The sequence below is a fragment of the Trichomonas vaginalis genome, chromosome IV (assembly GCF_026262505.1).
Source record: "Trichomonas vaginalis G3 chromosome IV, whole genome shotgun sequence".
In the NCBI taxonomy this organism is placed as follows: Eukaryota; Parabasalia; order Trichomonadida; family Trichomonadidae; genus Trichomonas; species Trichomonas vaginalis.
In genome coordinates this window covers 39508002-39532914 of record NC_067206.1, presented here as the reverse complement: position 1 = coordinate 39532914, position 24913 = coordinate 39508002, and the positions used below count along the sequence as shown (strand labels likewise).

Sequence of the window (24913 nt, the reverse complement as noted above, 5' to 3'; positions counted from 1 at the left end):
AAATTTTTGTCATTTCAACTATAAATGGAATAATTATAGGTTCAAAACGAACAGTGTAAATGTCGTCGAACATTTCAATGCATACAAATTTGAAATCAATATGTGTATCTTCTACAAGGTACTGATCAATGTATGATTTAAATTTTTAGAAAATTATCTCTGTTTTAGTTTAATAAAATAATATTGCGCGGTGAATTTGTATCTTAAAATTATGTAACTGTATCGGTAACAACGTCAAATGTCTTATTGACAAGATTTGTAAAAAAAATCAAAAATATACTTGAGATCATATAAATGTGCTCTTCTCTTTATAACGTAAGAATTGATCAAAGATAACATGTGTACTACTGAATATAAGATGAATTTTGTTGTTGATTCATAACATCAATATCAATCTCATTTGTTAAATCATCTTGAATATAAGATGAATTTTGTTGTTGATTGATAACATCAATATCAATCTCATTTGTTAAATCATCTTGAATATAAGATGAATTTTGTTGTTGATTGATAACATCAATATCAATCTCATTTGTTAAATCATCTTGAATATAAGATGAATTTTGTTGTTGATTCATAACATCAATATCAATCTCATTTGTTAAATCATCTTGAATATAAGATGAATTTTGTTGTTGATTCATAACATCAATATCAATCTCATTTGTTAAATCATCTTGAATATAAGATGAATTTTGTTGTTGATTCATAACATCAATATCAATCTCATTTGTTAAATCATCTTGAATATAAGATGAATTTGTTGTTGATTCATAACATCAATATCAATCTCATTTGTTAAATCATCTTGAATATAAGATGAATTTTGTTGTTGATTCATAACATCAATATCAATCTCATTTGTTAAATCATCTTGAATATAAGATGAATTTTGTTGTTGATTCATAACATCAATATCAATCTCATTTGTTAAATCATCTTGAATATAAGATGAATTTTGTTGTTGATTCATAACATCAATATCAATCTCATTTGTTAAATCATCTTGAATATAAGATGAATTTTGTTGTTGATTCATAACATCAATATCAATCTCATTTGTTAAATCATCTTGAATATAAGATGAATTTTGTTGTTGATTCATAACATCAATATCAATCTCATTTGTTAAATCATCTTGAATATAAGATGAATTTTGTTGTTGATTCATAACATCAATATCAATCTCATTTGTTAAATCATCTTGAATATAAGATGAATTTTGTTGTTGATTCATAACATCAATATCAATCTCATTTGTTAAATCATCTTGAATATAAGATGAATTTTGTTGTTGATTCATAACATCAATATCAATCTCATTTGTTAAATCATCTTGAATATAAGATGAATTTTGTTGTTGATTCATAACATCAATATCAATCTCATTTGTTAAATCATCTTGAATATAAGATGAATTTTGTTGTTGATTCATAACATCAATATCAATCTCATTTGTTAAATCATCTTGAATATAAGATGAATTTTTGTTGTTGATTCATAACATCAATATCAATCTCATTTGTTAAATCATCTTGAATATAAGATGAATTTTGTTGTTGATTCATAACATCAATATCAATCTCATTTGTTAAATCATCTTGAATATAAGATGAATTTTGTTGTTGATTCATAACATCAATATCAATCTCATTTGTTAAATCATCTTGAATATAAGATGAATTTTGTTGTTGATTCATAACATCAATATCAATCTCATTTGTTAAATCATCTTGAATATAAGATGAATTTTGTTGTTGATTCATAACATCAATATCAATCTCATTTGTTAAATCATCTTGAATATAAGATGAATTTTGTTGTTGATTCATAACATCAATATCAATCTCATTTGTTAAATCATCTTGAATATAAGATGAATTTTGTTGTTGATTCATAACATCAATATCAATCTCATTTGTTAAATCATCTTGAATATAAGATGAATTTTGTTGTTGATTCATAACATCAATATCAATCTCATTTGTTAAATCATCTTGAATATAAGATGAATTTTGTTGTTGATTCATAACATCAATATCAATCTCATTTGTTAAATCATCTTGAATATAAGATGAATTTTGTTGTTGATTCATAACATCAATATCAATCTCATTTGTTAAATCATCTTGAATATAAGATGAATTTTGTTGTTGATTCATAACATCAATATCAATCTCATTTGTTAAATCATCTTGAATATAAGATGAATTTTGTTGTTGATTCATAACATCAATATCAATCTCATTTGTTAAATCATCTTGAATATAAGATGAATTTTGTTGTTGATTCATAACATCAATATCAATCTCATTTGTTAAATCATCTTGAATATAAGATGAATTTTGTTGTTGATTCATAACATCAATATCAATCTCATTTGTTAAATCATCTTGAATATAAGATGAATTTTGTTGTTGATTCATAACATCAATATCAATCTCATTTGTTAAATCATCTTGAATATAAGATGAATTTTGTTGTTGATTCATAACATCAATATCAATCTCATTTGTTAAATCATCTTGAATATAAGATGAATTTTGTTGTTGATTCATAACATCAATATCAATCTCATTTGTTAAATCATCTTGAATATAAGATGAATTTTGTTGTTGATTCATAACATCAATATCAATCTCATTTGTTAAATCATCTTGAATATAAGATGAATTTTGTTGTTGATTCATAACATCAATATCAATCTCATTTGTTAAATCATCTTGAATATAAGATGAATTTTGTTGTTGATTCATAACATCAATATCAATCTCATTTGTTAAATCATCTTGAATATAAGATGAATTTTGTTGTTGATTCATAACATCAATATCAATCTCATTTGTTAAATCATCTTGAATATAAGATGAATTTTGTTGTTGATTCATAACATCAATATCAATCTCATTTGTTAAATCATCTTGAATATAAGATGAATTTTGTTGTTGATTCATAACATCAATATCAATCTCATTTGTTAAATCATCTTGAATATAAGATGAATTTTGTTGTTGATTCATAACATCAATATCAATCTCATTTGTTAAATCATCTTGAATATAAGATGAATTTTGTTGTTGATTGATAACATCAATATCAATCTCATTTGTTAAATCATCTTGAATATAAGATGAATTTTGTTGTTGATTCATAACATCAATATCAATCTCATTTGTTAAATCATCTTGAATATAAGATGAATTTTGTTGTTGATTCATAACATCAATATCAATCTCATTTGTTAAATCATCTTGAATATAAGATGAATTTTGTTGTTGATTCATAACATCAATATCAATCTCATTTGTTAAATCATCTTGAATATAAGATGAATTTTGTTGTTGATTCATAACATCAATATCAATCTCATTTGTTAAATCATCTTGAATATAAGATGAATTTTGTTGTTGATTCATAACATCAATATCAATCTCATTTGTTAAATCATCTTGAATATAAGATGAATTTTGTTGTTGATTCATAACATCAATATCAATCTCATTTGTTAAATCATCTTGAATATAAGATGAATTTTGTTGTTGATTCATAACATCAATATCAATCTCATTTGTTAAATCATCTTGAATATAAGATGAATTTTGTTGTTGATTCATAACATCAATATCAATCTCATTTGTTAAATCATCTTGAATATAAGATGAATTTTGTTGTTGATTCATAACATCAATATCAATCTCATTTGTTAAATCATCTTGAATATAAGATGAATTTTGTTGTTGATTCATAACATCAATATCAATCTCATTTGTTAAATCATCTTGAATATAAGATGAATTTTGTTGTTGATTCATAACATCAATATCAATCTCATTTGTTAAATCATCTTGAATATAAGATGAATTTTGTTGTTGATTCATAACATCAATATCAATCTCATTTGTTAAATCATCTTGAATATAAGATGAATTTTGTTGTTGATTCATAACATCAATATCAATCTCATTTGTTAAATCATCTTGAATATAAGATGAATTTTGTTGTTGATTCATAACATCAATATCAATCTCATTTGTTAAATCATCTTGAATATAAGATGAATTTTGTTGTTGATTCATAACATCAATATCAATCTCATTTGTTAAATCATCTTGAATATAAGATGAATTTTGTTGTTGATTCATAACATCAATATCAATCTCATTTGTTAAATCATCTTGAATATAAGATGAATTTTGTTGTTGATTCATAACATCAATATCAATCTCATTTGTTAAATCATCTTGAATATAAGATGAATTTTGTTGTTGATTCATAACATCAATATCAATCTCATTTGTTAAATCATCTTGAATATAAGATGAATTTTGTTGTTGATTCATAACATCAATATCAATCTCATTTGTTAAATCATCTTGAATATAAGATGAATTTTGTTGTTGATTCATAACATCAATATCAATCTCATTTGTTAAATCATCTTGAATATAAGATGAATTTTGTTGTTGATTCATAACATCAATATCAATCTCATTTGTTAAATCATCTTGAATATAAGATGAATTTTGTTGTTGATTCATAACATCAATATCAATCTCATTTGTTAAATCATCTTGAATATAAGATGAATTTTGTTGTTGATTCATAACATCAATATCAATCTCATTTGTTAAATCATCTTGAATATAAGATGAATTTTGTTGTTGATTCATAACATCAATATCAATCTCATTTGTTAAATCATCTTGAATATAAGATGAATTTTGTTGTTGATTCATAACATCAATATCAATCTCATTTGTTAAATCATCTTGAATATAAGATGAATTTTGTTGTTGATTCATAACATCAATATCAATCTCATTTGTTAAATCATCTTGAATATAAGATGAATTTTGTTGTTGATTCATAACATCAATATCAATCTCATTTGTTAAATCATCTTGAATATAAGATGAATTTTGTTGTTGATTCATAACATCAATATCAATCTCATTTGTTAAATCATCTTGAATATAAGATGAATTTTGTGTTGATTCATAACATCAATATCAATCTCATTTGTTAAATCATCTTGAATATAAGATGAATTTTGTTGTTGATTCATAACATCAATATCAATCTCATTTGTTAAATCATCTTGAATATAAGATGAATTTTGTTGTTGATTCATAACATCAATATCAATCTCATTTGTTAAATCATCTTGAATATAAGATGAATTTTGTTGTTGATTCATAACATCAATATCAATCTCATTTGTTAAATCATCTTGAATATAAGATGAATTTTGTTGTTGATTCATAACATCAATATCAATCTCATTTGTTAAATCATCTTGAATATAAGATGAATTTTGTTGTTGATTCATAACATCAATATCAATCTCATTTGTTAAATCATCTTGAATATAAGATGAATTTTGTTGTTGATTCATAACATCAATATCAATCTCATTTGTTAAATCATCTTGAATATAAGATGAATTTTGTTGTTGATTCATAACATCAATATCAATCTCATTTGTTAAATCATCTTGAATATAAGATGAATTTTGTTGTTGATTCATAACATCAATATCAATCTCATTTGTTAAATCATCTTGAATATAAGATGAATTTTGTTGTTGATTCATAACATCAATATCAATCTCATTTGTTAAATCATCTTGAATATAAGATGAATTTTGTTGTTGATTCATAACATCAATATCAATCTCATTTGTTAAATCATCTTGAATATAAGATGAATTTTGTTGTTGATTCATAACATCAATATCAATCTCATTTGTTAAATCATCTTGAATATAAGATGAATTTTGTTGTTGATTCATAACATCAATATCAATCTCATTTGTTAAATCATCTTGAATATAAGATGAATTTTGTTGTTGATTCATAACATCAATATCAATCTCATTTGTTAAATCATCTTGAATATAAGATGAATTTTGTTGTTGATTCATAACATCAATATCAATCTCATTTGTTAAATCATCTTGAATATAAGATGAATTTTGTTGTTGATTCATAACATCAATATCAATCTCATTTGTTAAATCATCTTGAATATAAGATGAATTTTGTTGTTGATTCATAACATCAATATCAATCTCATTTGTTAAATCATCTTGAATATAAGATGAATTTTGTTGTTGATTCATAACATCAATATCAATCTCATTTGTTAAATCATCTTGAATATAAGATGAATTTTGTTGTTGATTCATAACATCAATATCAATCTCATTTGTTAAATCATCTTGAATATAAGATGAATTTTGTTGTTGATTCATAACATCAATATCAATCTCATTTGTTAAATCATCTTGAATATAAGATGAATTTTGTTGTTGATTCATAACATCAATATCAATCTCATTTGTTAAATCATCTTGAATATAAGATGAATTTTGTTGTTGATTCATAACATCAATATCAATCTCATTTGTTAAATCATCTTGAATATAAGATGAATTTTGTTGTTGATTCATAACATCAATATCAATCTCATTTGTTAAATCATCTTGAATATAAGATGAATTTTGTTGTTGATTCATAACATCAATATCAATCTCATTTGTTAAATCATCTTGAATATAAGATGAATTTTGTTGTTGATTCATAACATCAATATCAATCTCATTTGTTAAATCATCTTGAATATAAGATGAATTTTGTTGTTGATTCATAACATCAATATCAATCTCATTTGTTAAATCATCTTGAATATAAGATGAATTTTGTTGTTGATTCATAACATCAATATCAATCTCATTTGTTAAATCATCTTGAATATAAGATGAATTTTGTTGTTGATTCATAACATCAATATCAATCTCATTTGTTAAATCATCTTGAATATAAGATGAATTTTGTTGTTGATTCATAACATCAATATCAATCTCATTTGTTAAATCATCTTGAATATAAGATGAATTTTGTTGTTGATTCATAACATCAATATCAATCTCATTTGTTAAATCATCTTGAATATAAGATGAATTTTGTTGTTGATTCATAACATCAATATCAATCTCATTTGTTAAATCATCTTGAATATAAGATGAATTTTGTTGTTGATTCATAACATCAATATCAATCTCATTTGTTAAATCATCTTGAATATAAGATGAATTTTGTTGTTGATTCATAACATCAATATCAATCTCATTTGTTAAATCATCTTGAATATAAGATGAATTTTGTTGTTGATTCATAACATCAATATCAATCTCATTTGTTAAATCATCTTGAATATAAGATGAATTTTGTTGTTGATTCATAACATCAATATCAATCTCATTTGTTAAATCATCTTGAATATAAGATGAATTTTGTTGTTGATTGATAACATCAATATCAATCTCATTTGTTAAATCATCTTGAATATAAGATGAATTTTGTTGTTGATTCATAACATCAATATCAATCTCATTTGTTAAATCATCTTGAATATAAGATGAATTTTGTTGTTGATTCATAACATCAATATCAATCTCATTTGTTAAATCATCTTGAATATAAGATGAATTTTGTTGTTGATTCATAACATCAATATCAATCTCATTTGTTAAATCATCTTGAATATAAGATGAATTTTGTTGTTGATTCATAACATCAATATCAATCTCATTTGTTAAATCATCTTGAATATAAGATGAATTTTGTTGTTGATTCATAACATCAATATCAATCTCATTTGTTAAATCATCTTGAATATAAGATGAATTTTGTTGTTGATTCATAACATCAATATCAATCTCATTTGTTAAATCATCTTGAATATAAGATGAATTTTGTTGTTGATTCATAACATCAATATCAATCTCATTTGTTAAATCATCTTGAATATAAGATGAATTTTGTTGTTGATTCATAACATCAATATCAATCTCATTTGTTAAATCATCTTGAATATAAGATGAATTTTGTTGTTGATTCATAACATCAATATCAATCTCATTTGTTAAATCATCTTGAATATAAGATGAATTTTGTTGTTGATTCATAACATCAATATCAATCTCATTTGTTAAATCATCTTGAATATAAGATGAATTTTGTTGTTGATTCATAACATCAATATCAATCTCATTTGTTAAATCATCTTGAATATAAGATGAATTTTGTTGTTGATTCATAACATCAATATCAATCTCATTTGTTAAATCATCTTGAATATAAGATGAATTTTGTTGTTGATTCATAACATCAATATCAATCTCATTTGTTAAATCATCTTGAATATAAGATGAATTTTGTTGTTGATTCATAACATCAATATCAATCTCATTTGTTAAATCATCTTGAATATAAGATGAATTTTGTTGTTGATTCATAACATCAATATCAATCTCATTTGTTAAATCATCTTGAATATAAGATGAATTTTGTTGTTGATTCATAACATCAATATCAATCTCATTTGTTAAATCATCTTGAATATAAGATGAATTTTGTTGTTGATTCATAACATCAATATCAATCTCATTTGTTAAATCATCTTGAATATAAGATGAATTTTGTTGTTGATTCATAACATCAATATCAATCTCATTTGTTAAATCATCTTGAATATAAGATGAATTTTTTGTTGATTGATAACATCAATATCAATCTCATTTGTTAAATCATCTTGAATATAAGATGAATTTTGTTGTTGATTCATAACATCAATATCAATCTCATTTGTTAAATCATCTTGAATATAAGATGAATTTTGTTGTTGATTCATAACATCAATATCAATCTCATTTGTTAAATCATCTTGAATATAAGATGAATTTTGTTGTTGATTCATAACATCAATATCAATCTCATTTGTTAAATCATCTTGAATATAAGATGAATTTTGTTGTTGATTGATAACATCAATATCAATCTCATTTGTTAAATCATCTTGAATATAAGATGAATTTGTTGTTGATTGATAACATCAATATCAATCTCATTTGTTAAATCATCTTGAATATAAGATGAATTTTGTTGTTGATTCATAACATCAATATCAATCTCATTTGTTAAATCATCTTGAATATAAGATGAATTTTGTTGTTGATTCATAACATCAATATCAATCTCATTTGTTAAATCATCTTGAATATAAGATGAATTTTGTTGTTGATTCATAACATCAATATCAATCTCATTTGTTAAATCATCTTGAATATAAGATGAATTTTGTTGTTGATTCATAACATCAATATCAATCTCATTTGTTAAATCATCTTGAATATAAGATGAATTTTGTTGTTGATTCATAACATCAATATCAATCTCATTTGTTAAATCATCTTGAATATAAGATGAATTTTGTTGTTGATTCATAACATCAATATCAATCTCATTTGTTAAATCATCTTGAATATAAGATGAATTTTGTTGTTGATTCATAACATCAATATCAATCTCATTTGTTAAATCATCTTGAATATAAGATGAATTTTGTTGTTGATTCATAACATCAATATCAATCTCATTTGTTAAATCATCTTGAATATAAGATGAATTTTGTTGTTGATTCATAACATCAATATCAATCTCATTTGTTAAATCATCTTGAATATAAGATGAATTTTGTTGTTGATTCATAACATCAATATCAATCTCATTTGTTAAATCATCTTCAATATTCACTATCAATCCATTTCCTGATTTACTATCTTTTTCTCTTGATTTCTTTTTCCTTTTTGTTTCCAAAATTTTCCTTATAATGAATGGACAAAATATGCAATCATTCTGATTATATTTCTCCTCAATAACCCTTTTAATTTCCTTTTCAATTCTTTCATTTTTACCGTTTTTTTCAAATATTAAATTCTCGTTTGCGTTATTCGAAATAGATTTATTGCAACTTGCCTCATCATTATCTGAGTCCATTTCTGATTTATCGCAATTCAATTTTTCATATGTAAGTAAATCATTTCTCACATAAAACAAATATGTTATTTGTGAAGATATATCTACAATCTCGGGATGGAATTTTCTTGGGAAAAATTTTGGTTTTCCATTGTAAATGATTTCTTCTATTTGATTATGTTCTAACATCTTTGTACATGAATCATTGCAATATAACCACTTTTTGAATGAAATTCTTATGAGCACAGTGAAATGTAGAGGAGGGTTTAGAATTATAGCGAAAAGATTATATGAAATATTGTCACGTATATGAATTTGTAAGGAAGATTTAAATTCTGGATACTTCTTTTGTACATTTAATATAATAACTGGTGATAACGTCTCTATTTTATAAAATTCTTTTTGAAACTGGACATCATATAACTTGTAAGAAATTGCACATAGAGGAGAAAAGTATTTCACTTTTAAGTCCTTGTAAACAATCGCATCAAATTGAATTAGAAAATCAATTCCATTTGAAAATTTTCCATTTTCATCACGAGATAAGCATATTTCCATAAGATGCGATATGTCATATATAGAATCCATTTTTCTATATAAAACAAATTCTAATTCTTTGAGAAGCTTAAAACCTCTGGTATTTTTTCGTGAATCATTGACAGCTTTAATAAGATTTAGTAAATAGGGACCTGCAAATGGTAATAATGTAAATATTTGTAAAATGGATATGGCATAACAATAGAAATTAGAATTGATAATGCCTAGCCAAATCGATGAATTTTTATAAATAATTTTTTCTTCACATTCTAGTTTCTTTTTTTGCTCTTTAATTTGATCATATGATGGATTATATTCAATAAATTTCAATTGAATAAACTGAGGATCGTTTAATTCATCATTTTCTGATATAAACCCTTTTAATATATTGCCAATGAATAATGATGCTGCCGGAGTTAAAGGTTCGGCATAATTCTGCAAAAATATATTTAAGAGTTTGCATTGTTCTTTAAAACTGAAAATTTTTGTAGCAATAATCATTTCTGATTCTGATAATTTGTTAAAGAACTCAATGAAGATTTTGCTAAACATACTAAAACATTCCATAAAAATTTCAAACAGATCAGAACATATCTGGACATTCATATTTCGGGATTGTGCGATAATGAAGAGTTTGAAGCATTCGCCTAAAAATTCTTTTAGGTTCTCATAATTTGGTTCTTCCAAAAGAAAATTTAAATGTTCTCTGATATATTGATGAAATTCTTCCTTTGTCTGAAATTCTTTATCGATGTCGATAGTATACAAAAATGCAAGTTGTTTTGAGTGCATAACTAAATTGTCAATAATTATTTCGTTATGAATTAACAGTGATGCTTTAACTGCCTCTAGTGAATCACAAATAATTGATTTAAATGGAAAGTCATAATCTTCATTTTTTATATTTTCTAACTTGTATTCAATTTTGTGCAAAAGCTGAATGATATGCAAATGCATATTTTGTGGAATCACTTGTGCATGATTATTATTGAGTTTGATGATAATGTGATTGATTTTTGAATCAATAGAGGATATAGTTGGTGGATAATTTGATGGATCATTTTTTGATGAACTAGATTGCAAATCAATTGATGCATCTTCTGCTGATGATTTCTTTCTTGATGAACTAGATTGCAAATCAATTGATGCATCTTCTGCTGATGATTTCTTTCTTGATGAACTAGATTGCAAATCAATTGATGCATCTTCTGCTGATGATTTCTTTCTTGATGAACTAGATTGCAAATCAATTGATGCATCTTCTGCTGATGATTTCTTTCTTGATGAACTAGATTGCAAATCAATTGATGCATCTGCTGCCGTTTTCTTATCTTTTTCATCAACTTTTGGAAGTTTTTCAAATAATCTACAATGCGACTTTGAAACTTTACTGGAGAGTCTATGACTATCCTCAATCGTTGCTGAAATTGAATTTAAGAAATCAATCAACTCTTCTAATTTTTTCATTCCAACGAGAACAATATCAGCTTTAAGTCCTTTTTTCCAACCTATCTTTTGCAGAAAACATTTTGCAATTAATGACGGTGCGATGTTCTCAAAGTTAAAAAAATTGTGTCATTTTTTCTTTAATTAATGGTGTGCCACCTGTTTGACATTTTACATTTTTCAAAATGGCTTTGTGAGTATCATTTTTACGATTTTTTTCAATCTTAAATAATGTTTGAGCGATTATTTTGGCAGTTGCCCGAATAGAATTTTTCATCGAATCATTCATGCGAGAAAATACTCTTATCAATGCATTCATATGTTCACACGTCATCGTTGTTAAGTGTTGTGAATTTGCAACGTTCAATTCAGAAAAGGCAAAATAAAATATCATTATATCCATTATTAATTTTTCTAAATGCTCTGGTAACGCAAAAAACACTGTATTTTTCGAATTTTTTGCATCATGATTTGCATTAAATTTTTTGAAATCAGAATAATGCTGATAAAAATGATAAATAATTTCAAAAGAAATTTCTAATAAATTTAATCTTGTTTCTATTGTTAAATATGCGTTTCTTAAACACTCATAAATAAATGCCTGAGGTAGTATCCAAAGTGCTTCATTGTAAAATTGTGTATTAAATAATGCATATAATGAATGAATTGAAAACAAAGATAGAGCATAAGAATCATTCATCTTTGTGTTGTCAGATTTGTCATTTAAACAATTCCCTAATTTTGTTGCTTCTTTGATTTTATCAAGGTTTATAATCTCATATTCGTCATTATCGAACCAAATTATAATAATATGATCATTTACAATTAAGATCGTCCTGATATTTTTTGTAATATGAACAAAATCCGGGCAGAGAATAAACCCACTCTGAAGCATCTTAATGATGTTTTTATTACACTCATCAATTGTAATTTCCGATCGCTTTGTTGATTCCGGTAATTCCTGTTTATTTAAGTTATTAAATTCTTTAAAGTTTCCATAAAACATTGCTTGTTTCATGGACTTAAACCATCCATTATATCCACGATCTCCATCAACTATAACAAAAGGCAATTTGATGATTTCGCGTAAAACAAATATAACTTCTTTGATTTCATCCAAAATTTTTTTGAGCAACCATTTGCATGCTCAATCAAATGTATAATAATATTTGGCCCATGGTAGTTTAGCGGCATGAGCACAAAAACAAACAGTCCGCTATCTGTTGAATCTGAATATTGTGTAGTTATTATAGCATTGATTCCAAGTGTATATATTGGAATAATTTCCTGTTCATTATCATTTTCATCCTTATAAATGAAATATTTGGTATTTTTAATTATGTTAAGCAGATCTTCGATCCCATCAGTATCTAACAGACAGACTTCAGCATAATCGATTAGGAATCCAAAGTGATTGTATAGTGTAGATTTTGCTGGGAAAGATAATTCCGTTCTCAGTGTTTTGTATGTTTTGGGAGATTGACAAAACAAATGAAATGCAAAATCCAGTGTTGGTGAATAAAATGAGTGGTGATTAGGAGAACCCTTCTTAGCATTGAAAATGAGATCAACAAGAATGGTGACAGTTTCATCGTTGAGCCAATCCGGGAATAGTTTCTTTAGTTCATCTTTTTCTTGTGAACTATTTAGTTTTGACTTCGTATCAGTTTGAGGTGTTTTTTGTGGGTTGTTTACGGTCCATTGGATAGATTTTGCTTGTGTTTGTTGTTTCTTTGATTTGCTTTTCATTTTATGCGCTGCAATTGCAGGAAAAGTTTGTATCGATTTAATTTTTGATGCGCTATTGTGAAATTCTTGAATTTTAGAAAAATTAAATTTAAAACTTGGATATTGAACAATAGAATTTTCATAAAACTGCTTTAAGCTGTCTTCATTAGACCCTTCAACAGAGAGAAAAAGACAAAAGTAGTGGGAGGGCGATTCCATTAAGAAAAAAAAAAGATGTAAATTGTAAACATTTGAAAAAAAAAATATTCATGAGTTGATAAATTATTTTATCGAGGTATATTGATATTGAGATGTATTAGTGAAGCGTTCCTGGAAAAAGAAAATAAAAAGAACAAGGAATAAAAAATTTTGTAAATCAAAATGAATTTGCGGAATATTATGCCATTCCGGGAGACATGCATTGGCAATGTCTCCCAGAATGGCACATTGCGACCGACAAGAGTGCATAACACACTCTTGTCGGTCAAAGTTTCCAATTATAATTCTATTATAACAAAAGTTTATAATTACCCGAAGACTCCATAATTAATTACTATATAAAATGACCAAAAATTTTATAAACTGTACCCAACATGCTTTAATAAACTTTTTTTTTCATTATATCTTTCTTTTATCATTCCTCTATCATCGTTACAGATCAATAAATAGCGCATCTTCATTCTTAAATACTATTATAATTCATATACATTTTTGTTATATTTTCTCTCATTTCATAGTTTATTTAATTCTTTCTCATATATAATCTTCAGATATATTGAGCCTCAACACTCATCCATTAAAACAATATATTTTCCTTTAATCTCATATTATTCATTAACAATCTTTCCTATTCTTATTTCTAGTTAATATTCCAATATATATATCAATAATTTATCCTCAACCACACATTCAAATACATTCAATTCAAGAAATTCATATTAATATTTTTTCCCTACTCATTATCATATAATATTTAGTCTCACATCGCCATTAAATCAGTTTTCTAATATCATGTCATATTGGTAACATCACATATATCTCTTAGAATATTACTTCAACAGTAGTATATATGGATGGGTTTAGTGACTTTTTTTGTTACATCTATATATAGACGATGCATTAAAATATATTTATTTATAAACACATTAATTTTTAACATTAATTTTAAAATAATTTATTTTTTTATTCTTACATAAATGACCCAACAAGTAAAACCAGATAAAGTGGATAATAGAATTTTAGAGGATGGTGTTCCTGTTTACATTCAAAGATTTAAAGGAAAACAATATTACAGAATGATAAATCCTGAATATGTGAAACATTTATTTAAAAAGGAAGATTGTGAATTATTAAACGTTAATGATTATGAAAATGCAAAATCAAAACTGAGATATAAATATATTGGAAGTGATGAAAGGTGTAAAGATAAAGATAAAGTTTATACAGTTTCATATAATGAATGGAAAACCGATAAGATTAGAAAACATTTAGGAGATTATGGGGAAAAATCTGAATTCTTTAAATCTAGTATATACGAGAGAGTAAAAGAAATTAGATATAATTATCATTCATGAATGAAAAATAAACTTCTTACGAAAAATTAAAACTTAGTTATGTTTATTATTTTATTTTTTTATTTTGTATGAAATGAGTGTCAAAACTAACAACGTTAAAAAATTAGGATTCACAAACGAGGAAATAAAGGATATATTAGAGGAGGCGGGTTATGAAGTTAATAAATATTATTTAAGAAATTGTCAAAAATTCGCAGAGTTTTTAAATGATTTAGATTATGATGGAAAAATGAATAAAGATGATGTTATAAATTTTTTATATCCCACATCTGAAGAAGAAAAACCTAAAGAACCTGATGTTTTCCCTGAATATTATGAAGAACGGATTAAAGATGATGAATATGATGAAATTGAAAGACTGGAAAAAATAAGAGATGAAATAGATGAAAAAATTAAGGAATTAAGAGAAGTTGAAAAATATAATGAAAATGAAGTAGAGGGTTTAATGAATATCCCAGCTTCAGAATCAGCAGTTCAAAAATCTCATGAAGAAAGATATAAAAATTATGTCTCAGAATCAACACAAAATTTATTAGATGGTGAAATAGACGAAACACTTTCAGAAGAAGGTACTAAATTTATTCATAAACATAAGTTACAATTTATTGACGATGGAGATTATCCATGTATATTACTTTCACCTCCTCTTGATTCTGAAAAATTCAAAAAAGCACTGAAAAATGTAACATATACAACAAATACGATTAAGAAAGAAGACCATGATATTTACACAAATTATTATTTAAATAAATGTACAGGTGTTGATAAAGTTTTTGATTTGTTAGATAAAATATCAAAAGAAACAATTGGTACATATAAAATTTTATGCGATTGTGGTTTCATTATTGAAGATACCAATAATGTTTCATATGAAAGAACAGCACCGAAGGAAGACGAAGTTGAAAAGTCTATACCATTCGTTATTAAGAACATAAAAGATATGAAAACTTATAAACATTATATTTATTCATTTATTTCAGAAAAAATGGAAGCAACCCATAAAACATCATCTCATCATTTTATAGCTATTCATACATTCCTTTTCAAAGTTGTGAAATTAAATAAGACAGGAATTAGATTTAATGTATCAGGGTACGCATTCTTGAGTAAATTAAAATGTATTCGTCACGTCGCAGATGATAAAAATTTATGTGTTCTTAATTCATTTTATGGACTTTAAAAAAATAAACTTTATTTTTATTTATTTTTTAATTTTTTATTCTTACATAAATGAACAAAAATGGAACAGCTAAAATGAATGATAATCAAATTAGAGCAGAAGGTAGAAGGTTATTTAAACGCTTCTATAACATTCCTGATGGTGTTAATCCTAAAACTCGTAGAAGTTATTTAAATGAAGCCATAGATGCATATGAAGGATTTGACATTTCATCAGAAAGTGAGAGGTTAGCAAGAATGTTAAACGTTAATATTGATTTTTATTATTGTGACCCTCAACCAGAAGACGTGGACATAAATAAGGTAGACTTTCCATTAGTGGATTCAATAATGATAGATCCAGAATTTGAAACAATAAATATTTTATTAACACAGAGTCCATGTGGAAAACTTCACGCTGACAGAATAACAGACGTTGAAGCACTCACAGGATATAAAGTTTGCCCCTTTTGTAAAGAAGAAGTTTATTCTATCCGCGATGATCCAGAAAGGAAAAACCGAAGAAGATTTTTAAAACATTGTGAGAAATGTAAAGAAAATAATGGAAGATTAATTCAAGACGTTCAATTGCAAAACACACAACAACCATATGCACCACATATCACGAAACAGAAGATATATCAATGGCTATTAGCTCACAATTTGCAGGAATATTATAAACCAACAAGATATTATATTACTTTTGACTTCGAAACATTAGAGACTAAAGAAGAACTTCAACTTTCTGAATGTGCAACTTTGAACGCTTACTTAAAACCATTTATGGTATCATCAACTGTCAAAATAAAGCCGCAAACGGACTCTTTGAGTCCTGAAGGTCTTTCAGACCGAAGCGGCGAGGTCGTAGACCGTGATAAAACATTTACGAGGAATTTTTGCTTAACATCAAGTGATTCGTTCATCTCTGATTGGATTGAATTTTTATTTTCAACCTGTTCATTAGTTGCTAAATCAAATATTGAACAATATGAAGAATTAATGAAGCCGCAAACGGACCAAACGGCGGGGACTTTGTCCCATACATTAAATGAAAAACAGAAGGAAGCATTTAAAGAACTTCTAGATGAGGAATTCAATAAAGTGAATATCATAGGTTTTAGTTCGGGAAAGTTTGATTTAAATTTAATTCTTCGTGATTTAAACACTGCAAAATGGAAAATAAAATCAATGCTGGGTTCTTCTTCTCAATTTAAGCAAATCATTGTAAAGAAAACAAACTGTCCATATGAATTAAGATTTATTGACATCAGAAATTATATAGCGGGTGGAACATTAGACCAATTCACTCAAGATTTCGGAAACAATAAATCACGTGTTAAATCCTTTTTCCCTTATCAATTCATCACATGGGAGAATTACGAAGATGAATTATATAAAGTGGAACCATTCACTCAAGATTCATTTTATTCAGCATTAACTCAAGAAACAATATCCGATTCAGATTATCAAATATATCTCAATGATGCTAAAAATTTTGAGAATAGATTAGAATATTTTATTCATTATTGCAATAAAGACGTTGAAATTATGATTGACCCAATTGATAAAATTATTGAAGAAACATTTGTTTATAAAATTGACATGCTTCATAATCTTTCTTTATCATCGAATGCATCAATGATTCGTTACGCGTTAGCATATAAGAACTTCAATCCTAACGAAACATATCCAGAAGAAGAAAATGTGGAATCAAGTTTTGAATTAACAAAAAAGTATTGGAAATATAAAATTGATTCATATAAGAAACAAGATGAAAAAGCAGAAAGGGATACTAAAAACAATGTTTCAATGGATGACTATCAATACTATCACGATTTAATCCTTTCATCTAAATGCAAAATGTGTGGTAAAGCGTTTACATATGCTAATAAACCAACATTAGATAGAATCGATAATGAAAAACCACATACCAAAGAAAATTGTCAGTTAATGTGTTGTTATTGCAATGTCGTAAAATCAAATAAAGATGAAGATGTTCAACGTTTAAGAATCAATTTAAGAAATTATGCATTAAAAAATAATTTACCAATGACTCTAGATTCAGTTGAAGCTTATCACATCCTCCGTAATGGAATTACTGGTGGTTTATCAAATGTTCAACATAGAGTAAATCTTAAAGGAATCACGCACATTAATAAACTTTCATATAATCCAGAAACTAAAACTGTATCAAATGAGGACACTTCCAACATTATGACTCATTTCGTTGGTGTTGACTTTAATTCATTATATCCTTCATCATTTTCATCTAATCCTCATGATTTCATTCAATATACTGACCATAAAATGTATATGCCGGGAAGATTGAATGGTGTTATCATTTGTGATACAGCAACAAAGAAAGCAAAAGCATTGGGAATAATTAAGAAGAAAAATACTTTATTCGTGGCTGAAGTAAAGGGTCACATTGATGAAAAATACATTAATGATTACATAAACTTTTTACCGATAATAAGAAACTTAGATATTATCACAGATGAAAAAACAATTGGCAGTTTTATGTATAATTACATGAAATCAAACAATCTACCAGTTGACCAGAAACAGAGAAAATTAACTCAGTTAGCATCAACACACAACCAATATCAACCATTTTCTTCTTATTATCTTTGGTATCTAATAGACAGATTTCATTTTATCATTGATGATATTCAATCAATTTTAACATTTACTAAAAACACTTGTTTTAATGAATTTGCGAACGAATTTATGAACGAAAGACAAAAGGCTGAATTAGAAGGAAATAAAGGAAAAAGTTTATTTTGCAAGATTTCACTTAATGGATCATATGGTTACGATGCAATGAATACACAAAATTACGCAAAGACTAAAATAATGAATGCACAGAAGGCACGCGTTGCATGTATGTCAAATAAGTTTAAAAACATAAGAGAAATAGGTGAAGATACGTATCAAGTGATGCTTAAAGATAGATTTTATAGATGTGATACATGTTTACAAGAGGCATTCTTCACTTTAGATAACGCAAAATACTGGTATTTGGTTTTCATTTATGATTTTATGTATAAATGCATGGATGTTAATCGTTTTCATTTCATTGAAGGTGATACTGATTCATCTTATTGGGCAATCGCTGGCGACCCAAATCTTCCTAACACTCAAGCATTTCAAGCAATTGTTACTGATAAACAATTTTATGATAAAAACATTTACAAATTCGCACCTTTTGATTTCTTTTGTTTTAATGAGAAATTTAAACCTAAATTAAAGAATAAAGCTGAAGAAAAAGCACATGAGAAGAAGTTATTGGGTTTAGCAATTGAGAAACAAGGTGATAACATGGTTGCTTTATGCCCCAAGTGTTATACATCATTCAACGGTTCAATTGATGGAAGTGATTTTAAAAAGATTGCACAAAAAATGAAAGGAGTTAGTTTACGACAAAATAAACAATTAACACCTAAAAATTATTTGGATATAATAAATGATAAAGTGATATTTGATGGTCAGAATATTAATTTACAACTTAAAAACGGGTCAATGACTCGCTTAACAATTGGTAAGACTGCATTAACAGGAGCACACACTAAGGCTGTATGTTGTGAAAATGGATGTTGTATGCCATTTATTTAATACAATACCACAGAAGAGACAAAAGGAACCGTTAATAATGGTTTTGTACTATGATTCAAAGAGGTGGGCACCCTTAAAACATTTATTTTATTTTTATATAAATGGATAACACAGATTTAAAAATTTTAATTGATGATTTAGTATTTAATCAAGAAAATTTTGATTATTATGATTTAAAAGCATATCTCCAAAAACATAATAAAAATATAACGGGTGATGATATGAATTATTATTATTCGTATTATAAAAATGAAATTTTGAAATATCATGATAAAATAATTTCTAAAATTAAAGACAAAATTAAAAATAATGAATATTCAAAGGGAAAAACTAAATCACAACTTAAACAATTGAAAGATTTTAAAAATAAAGTATTAACAGAAGAAGATATTGATGAATTATATAAATTATATAAATTATATAATCCTGAGCCGCAAAAGCAAAAGGAGCAAAAACAAAAGGTGCAAAACACCCAGGTCCTTCAGACCAAAAATGATGCACAAGCTTTAATTTATGATTCATTAGTTAAACCATATTCAGCCCGACTTTTAAATGAAGATCAACTTTTGGAATTCATCCTTCAACATAAACTCGAAGTGGGAAAGTATATCAAACCTTTATATACAACATATTTAAAACAAATGAATAGAATACATCCAGAATTAATGAAGGGGGGAATGAAATCCAAAACTTCATCATCCAAAATCAAAGCAGATAAAATTAAACCACTTGCAACACCAAAACCTCCAACACCAAAACCTCCAACACCAAAACCTCCAACACCAAAACCTCCAACGACAGTACCACCTCCTCCTTCAGTTAATCCTTCATCATTCACTTTATTATATCCATTTCAAACATTAAAGAAGCAAAAAGATTTTAAAAAGGATTTCAAAATATTAAATAAACCAATTGACCCAAAAATTCAACCGTTAAAGGAAAAATTTAGTCGCCCTTCATTTGCTCCATATCCATATTCATATGAAATTGATCATTTAGAATATTCAAGAGGAAACGTTACTTATTTATTTGCCATTAACATTAACACCAGATATTTATATTGCATTCCGGTGAAAGGGAAAACAGAACAGGAAACAAGAAGAGCTATTCAATACTTACTAGATCATGAAAGAGTAGATAATATCAGGGGTGATAGTGATAAAGGATTTCAGGCAGCTATGACTCATTATTTCTCACAAATTAATTTTTACTTTTCATCCTCTCCATTTACGTTTCATAATAAAATAGTTGATGCGGTAATGAGAACTCTTAGAGATGCGTTAGGGGTTAACGGTCAGATATACTGGGATGGAAATCATGACTCCATCATACAGCTGTTAGTATATTATTACAATAATACATGGCATAGAACTATAAACATGAAACCGGTGGAAATGAAAAATGATATTTCAAAAGAATGGGAATATATTAGAAAGCAAATGGAAAGGTTGAATGATGTTAAACGTGAACAAATTAATTCGGGGCTCATGAATTTTAAACAAGGGGATAAAGTTTTGATTCATCTCGATTATGGAAAAACTGATAAATTAATGACAAAAAGAAGACGAAGATTTGACACAATAGCTGAATTTGTTAGATATATTAACGGCAATGCATTAGTTGAGGTTAACAATAAATTAATAGAAATTCCGATTTATTTTATTACTCCATTATATTTAAATAATATTTAATTTTTTTATTTCGTAAGAAAATGAGTGACAACAAAGCAGTCAAGAGTCCAGACGATGAATATAAAAAGAAACTAAACAGAATTAAATCAAAAATATGCTATTACAAAAAGAAGCCACAATGCGGTGGGGTTGAAAACGATAAAGAGAGGAAAGAAATAATCGAAAAATTAGAAACTTACCGTTCAATCCTTAAACTGAGTGAAGCAAAAATAAAAGAATTTAATAGAATAAATAAATTGATTGGAAGAGATGAATTTAATAAAGATGAATTTTTAAACTCAATCCAAATTTAATTTTTATTCCTCTTCGACAACATCTCTCTTTCCATCATTACTGCATAACCACATTTTCTCAATTTTAGTGGTTTGTTATTTTTAACATGTTCTTGCATCATTTTTATCATTTCCTCCCTTGTTATGATTCGTGGTAAATTTTGAGCTTGTGGGGTATTCATTTATGATAAAAATAAAAATTTGTTATCACTTATTTTATCGTTAAGTGACTCAAAGAGTCCGGAGACAAAGTCTCATGGTTTTTAGGTTATTCAATAATTAATTATTTTTGAAGAACCGAAGGTGCTACCATGCTACCATGTGCTACCAGGTCATTTAACTTCTCTGAAAAAATGTGACAACATGACATTTTGACAACAACACAGGATTAATGAGGAAGGTAGTTATTAATTATTTTTGAAGAACCGAAGGTGCTACCATGCTACCATGTGCTACCAGGTCATTTAACTTCTCTGAAAAAATGTGACAACATGACATTTTGACAACAACACAGGATTAATGAGGAAGGTAGTTATTAATTATTTTTGAAGAACCGAAGGTGCTACCATGCTACCATGTGCTACCAGGTCATTTAACTTCTCTGAAAAAATGTGACAACATGACATTTTGACAACAACACAGGATTAATGAGGAAGGTAGTTATTAATTATTTTTGAAGAACCGAAGGTGCTACCATGCTACCATGTGCTACCAGGTCATTTAACTTCTCTGAAAAAATGTGACAACATGACATTTTGACAACAACACAGGATTAATGAGGAAGGTAGTTATTAATTATTTTTAAAGAACCGAAGGTGCTACCATGCTACCATGTGCTACCAGGTCATTTAACTTCTCTGAAAAAATGTGACAACATGACATTTTGACAACAACACAGGATTAATGAGGAAGGTAGTTATTAATTATTTTTGAAGAACCGAAGGTGCTACCATGCTACCATGTGCTACCAGGTCATTTAACTTCTCTGAAAAAATGTGACAACATGACATTTTGACAACAACACAGGATTAATGAGGAAGGTAGTTATTAATTATTTTTGAAGAACCGAAGGTGCTACCATGCTACCATGTGCTACCAGGTCATTTAACTTCTCTGAAAAAATGTGACAACATGACATTTTGACAACAACACAGGATTAATGAGGAAGGTAGTTATTAATTATTTTTGAAGAACCGAAGGTGCTACCATGCTACCATGTGCTACCAGGTCATTTAACTTCTCTGAAAAAATGTGACAACATGACATTTTGACAACAACACAGGATTAATGAGGAAGGTAGTTATTAATTATTTTTGAAGAACCGAAGGTGCTACCATGCTACCATGTGCTACCAGGTCATTTAACTTCTCTGAAAAAATGTGACAACATGACATTTTGACAACAACATAGGAAATATGATGCAGTCCAAAAATAAAGTTAGTTTTAAAATTGTTTTTATTTTTTTATTCCTATATAAATGACAGCAACAAACAACAGCAACAACTATATCGTTTCTGATGAAAATATCATTGATTCATTAGCTGAGGAATTAGTTGTGGCAGAAACTAAAACCCTCAACGAAAGAATTGGTGAAAACAAGATTGATTTACATAACTACCTCAAACACGATGGAGGAAGAGGAAGGAAAACTGGTATGGCTTTATTAGTAAATAAAATTTCAAATTTAACGATTATAGATGTTGATATCAATAAATCATACAATGATGAACTTAAAGAAACAGTTAGAAAAGACATTTTATCAAAACTTTCGGATAAAGATGTTATCGTTAAAACCGCTTCAGGAGGTCTTCACATTTATTGCAACACTAATTTCTTCTATTCAACCTCGAACAGAATGATTAAATGTTATTCCTGCAATGATTATGATATTGATATAATGACTTCAATGGATGATTCAAAGCGTTCTTTAGTAGTTATGGCTGATTCAAGAGTTCGCAAGAATGCAACAGAACCAATCAATACATACTCATTCATTCGTGGAAGTTATGATTCAACATTAACCAGAACAGTGAATGATATATTAAATGATTTGAATATTAAGGTAAGAGTTGAACAGAAGAACGAAGAAATAAAGACTATCATGAATGAAAACAAAGATGTAAACATTGACGATAAACTTGCCCAGAGCATAGTTGATGGCATCTGTGATTTTGAAGTACATAATGACGGTGGAAACATGAATTTAGAAAAAGAAATAACATTATTCACACTGTTTCAAGCTATTAATTCGTTACCTAATCATTTAATTAATGAAGCATACGATAACGTTTATAACTTCTGCAATTTAACTGAAAATGCAAAAAGTAATTTTGAAAAAGCACGTAATAGATATGCACATTTAATGACTTCTCCATTTGTTTTAGTGAAGATTCTAAAACTATATCAAAAGGAATATTATGATGAATATGTTTTACCTTTATTACGTAAGCCAAAAATAACATTTGATATCAAACTTGACGACTCGTTTTTGATAACAGATATTAGACGCAAGGCTGAAAATCATCAGTATAAAAACAGTTCTGAAGTAATTGAGGATTTATCACGTGTAATCCGTTTTGTAGATTGTGGAAATAAATATTTCATTCAGAAAGATTACAACATACACGACAAAATGAATCAAATATCATTTGTTCTTCAATCAAACATGAAAGAGTCACTCAAAATGATTAAATTATTTAAAGAAGAAGGTAAAACAATAACAGCATGGGATGTACTACTAAATCAATTATCCTCATTAACCGTTAAGGGTGTTTGCTTTAAATCTGATTCCCCCGATGTTTTCTCAACGTTTCATGGTTATAAATACAACATTCTTGAAAAGCCTGATTACTCAAAAATTGAGATGTTTATGAATTTCATTAAAGAAGCCATATGTGATAATAACGATGAAGTGTATAAATACCTTCTCGGCTGGATTGCATCAATGATTCAACATCCTGGAATCAAGAATGAAACAGCAATTATTTTGAAAGGACTTCAGGGAACAGGTAAAAACAGATTTACTGACATTATTTCTGAACTTCTCGCTGGTTATTCATGCAAAAACATTACCG

At 26.8% G+C, this 24913-nt stretch overlaps 7 protein-coding genes and 1 pseudogene across 8 annotated transcripts, besides 1 other annotated feature; 5 read left to right on the top strand and 3 right to left on the bottom strand.

The window, feature by feature from the left end:
* Positions 1 to 157: 157 nt before the first annotated feature.
* Positions 158 to 973, bottom strand: TVAGG3_0250350 (annotated as a pseudogene). The gene has a single exon: positions 345 to 973. A coding segment is annotated over exon 1 (629 nt).
* A 5898-nt stretch (positions 974 to 6871) lies between these two features.
* Positions 6872 to 7705, bottom strand: TVAGG3_0250340 (uncharacterized protein; the record flags this gene model as incomplete). The annotated part of the gene is made up of 1 exon (XM_051228007.1): positions 6872 to 7705. A coding segment is annotated over one exon (834 nt), but the record flags the coding sequence as incomplete, so codon positions are not given.
* Positions 7706 to 12646: 4941 nt separating this feature from the next.
* Positions 12647 to 13748, bottom strand: TVAGG3_0250330 (uncharacterized protein; the record flags this gene model as incomplete). Its single annotated transcript, XM_001299047.1, has 1 exon — positions 12858 to 13748. The coding sequence occupies one exon, from the start codon at positions 13746 to 13748 to the stop codon at positions 12858 to 12860; it is 891 nt and encodes a 296-aa protein (XP_001299048.1).
* A 1354-nt stretch (positions 13749 to 15102) lies between these two features.
* Positions 15103 to 24913: part of a mobile genetic element that runs on past the window's edge.
* On the top strand, positions 16334 to 18585 carry TVAGG3_0250310 (DNA/RNA polymerase superfamily; the record flags this gene model as incomplete). The annotated part of the gene is made up of 1 exon (XM_051228006.1): positions 16334 to 18585. A coding segment is annotated over one exon (2252 nt), but the record flags the coding sequence as incomplete, so codon positions are not given.
* Positions 19304 to 19876, top strand: TVAGG3_0250300 (uncharacterized protein; the record flags this gene model as incomplete). The annotated part of the gene is made up of 1 exon (XM_051228005.1): positions 19304 to 19876. One exon carries the CDS (start codon positions 19304 to 19306, stop codon positions 19874 to 19876), a length of 573 nt encoding a protein of 190 aa, XP_051112991.1.
* Positions 20542 to 21567, top strand: TVAGG3_0250290 (integrase core domain containing protein family; the record flags this gene model as incomplete). The annotated part of the gene is made up of 1 exon (XM_051228004.1): positions 20542 to 21567. The coding sequence occupies one exon, from the start codon at positions 20542 to 20544 to the stop codon at positions 21565 to 21567; it is 1026 nt and encodes a 341-aa protein (XP_051112990.1).
* TVAGG3_0250280 (uncharacterized protein) lies at positions 21588 to 21860 on the top strand (the record flags this gene model as incomplete). Its single annotated transcript, XM_051228003.1, has 1 exon — positions 21588 to 21860. The coding sequence occupies one exon, from the start codon at positions 21588 to 21590 to the stop codon at positions 21858 to 21860; it is 273 nt and encodes a 90-aa protein (XP_051112989.1).
* TVAGG3_0250270 (Prim-pol domain family) lies at positions 23317 to 24750 on the top strand (the record flags this gene model as incomplete). Its single annotated transcript, XM_051228002.1, has 1 exon — positions 23317 to 24750. A coding segment is annotated over one exon (1434 nt), but the record flags the coding sequence as incomplete, so codon positions are not given.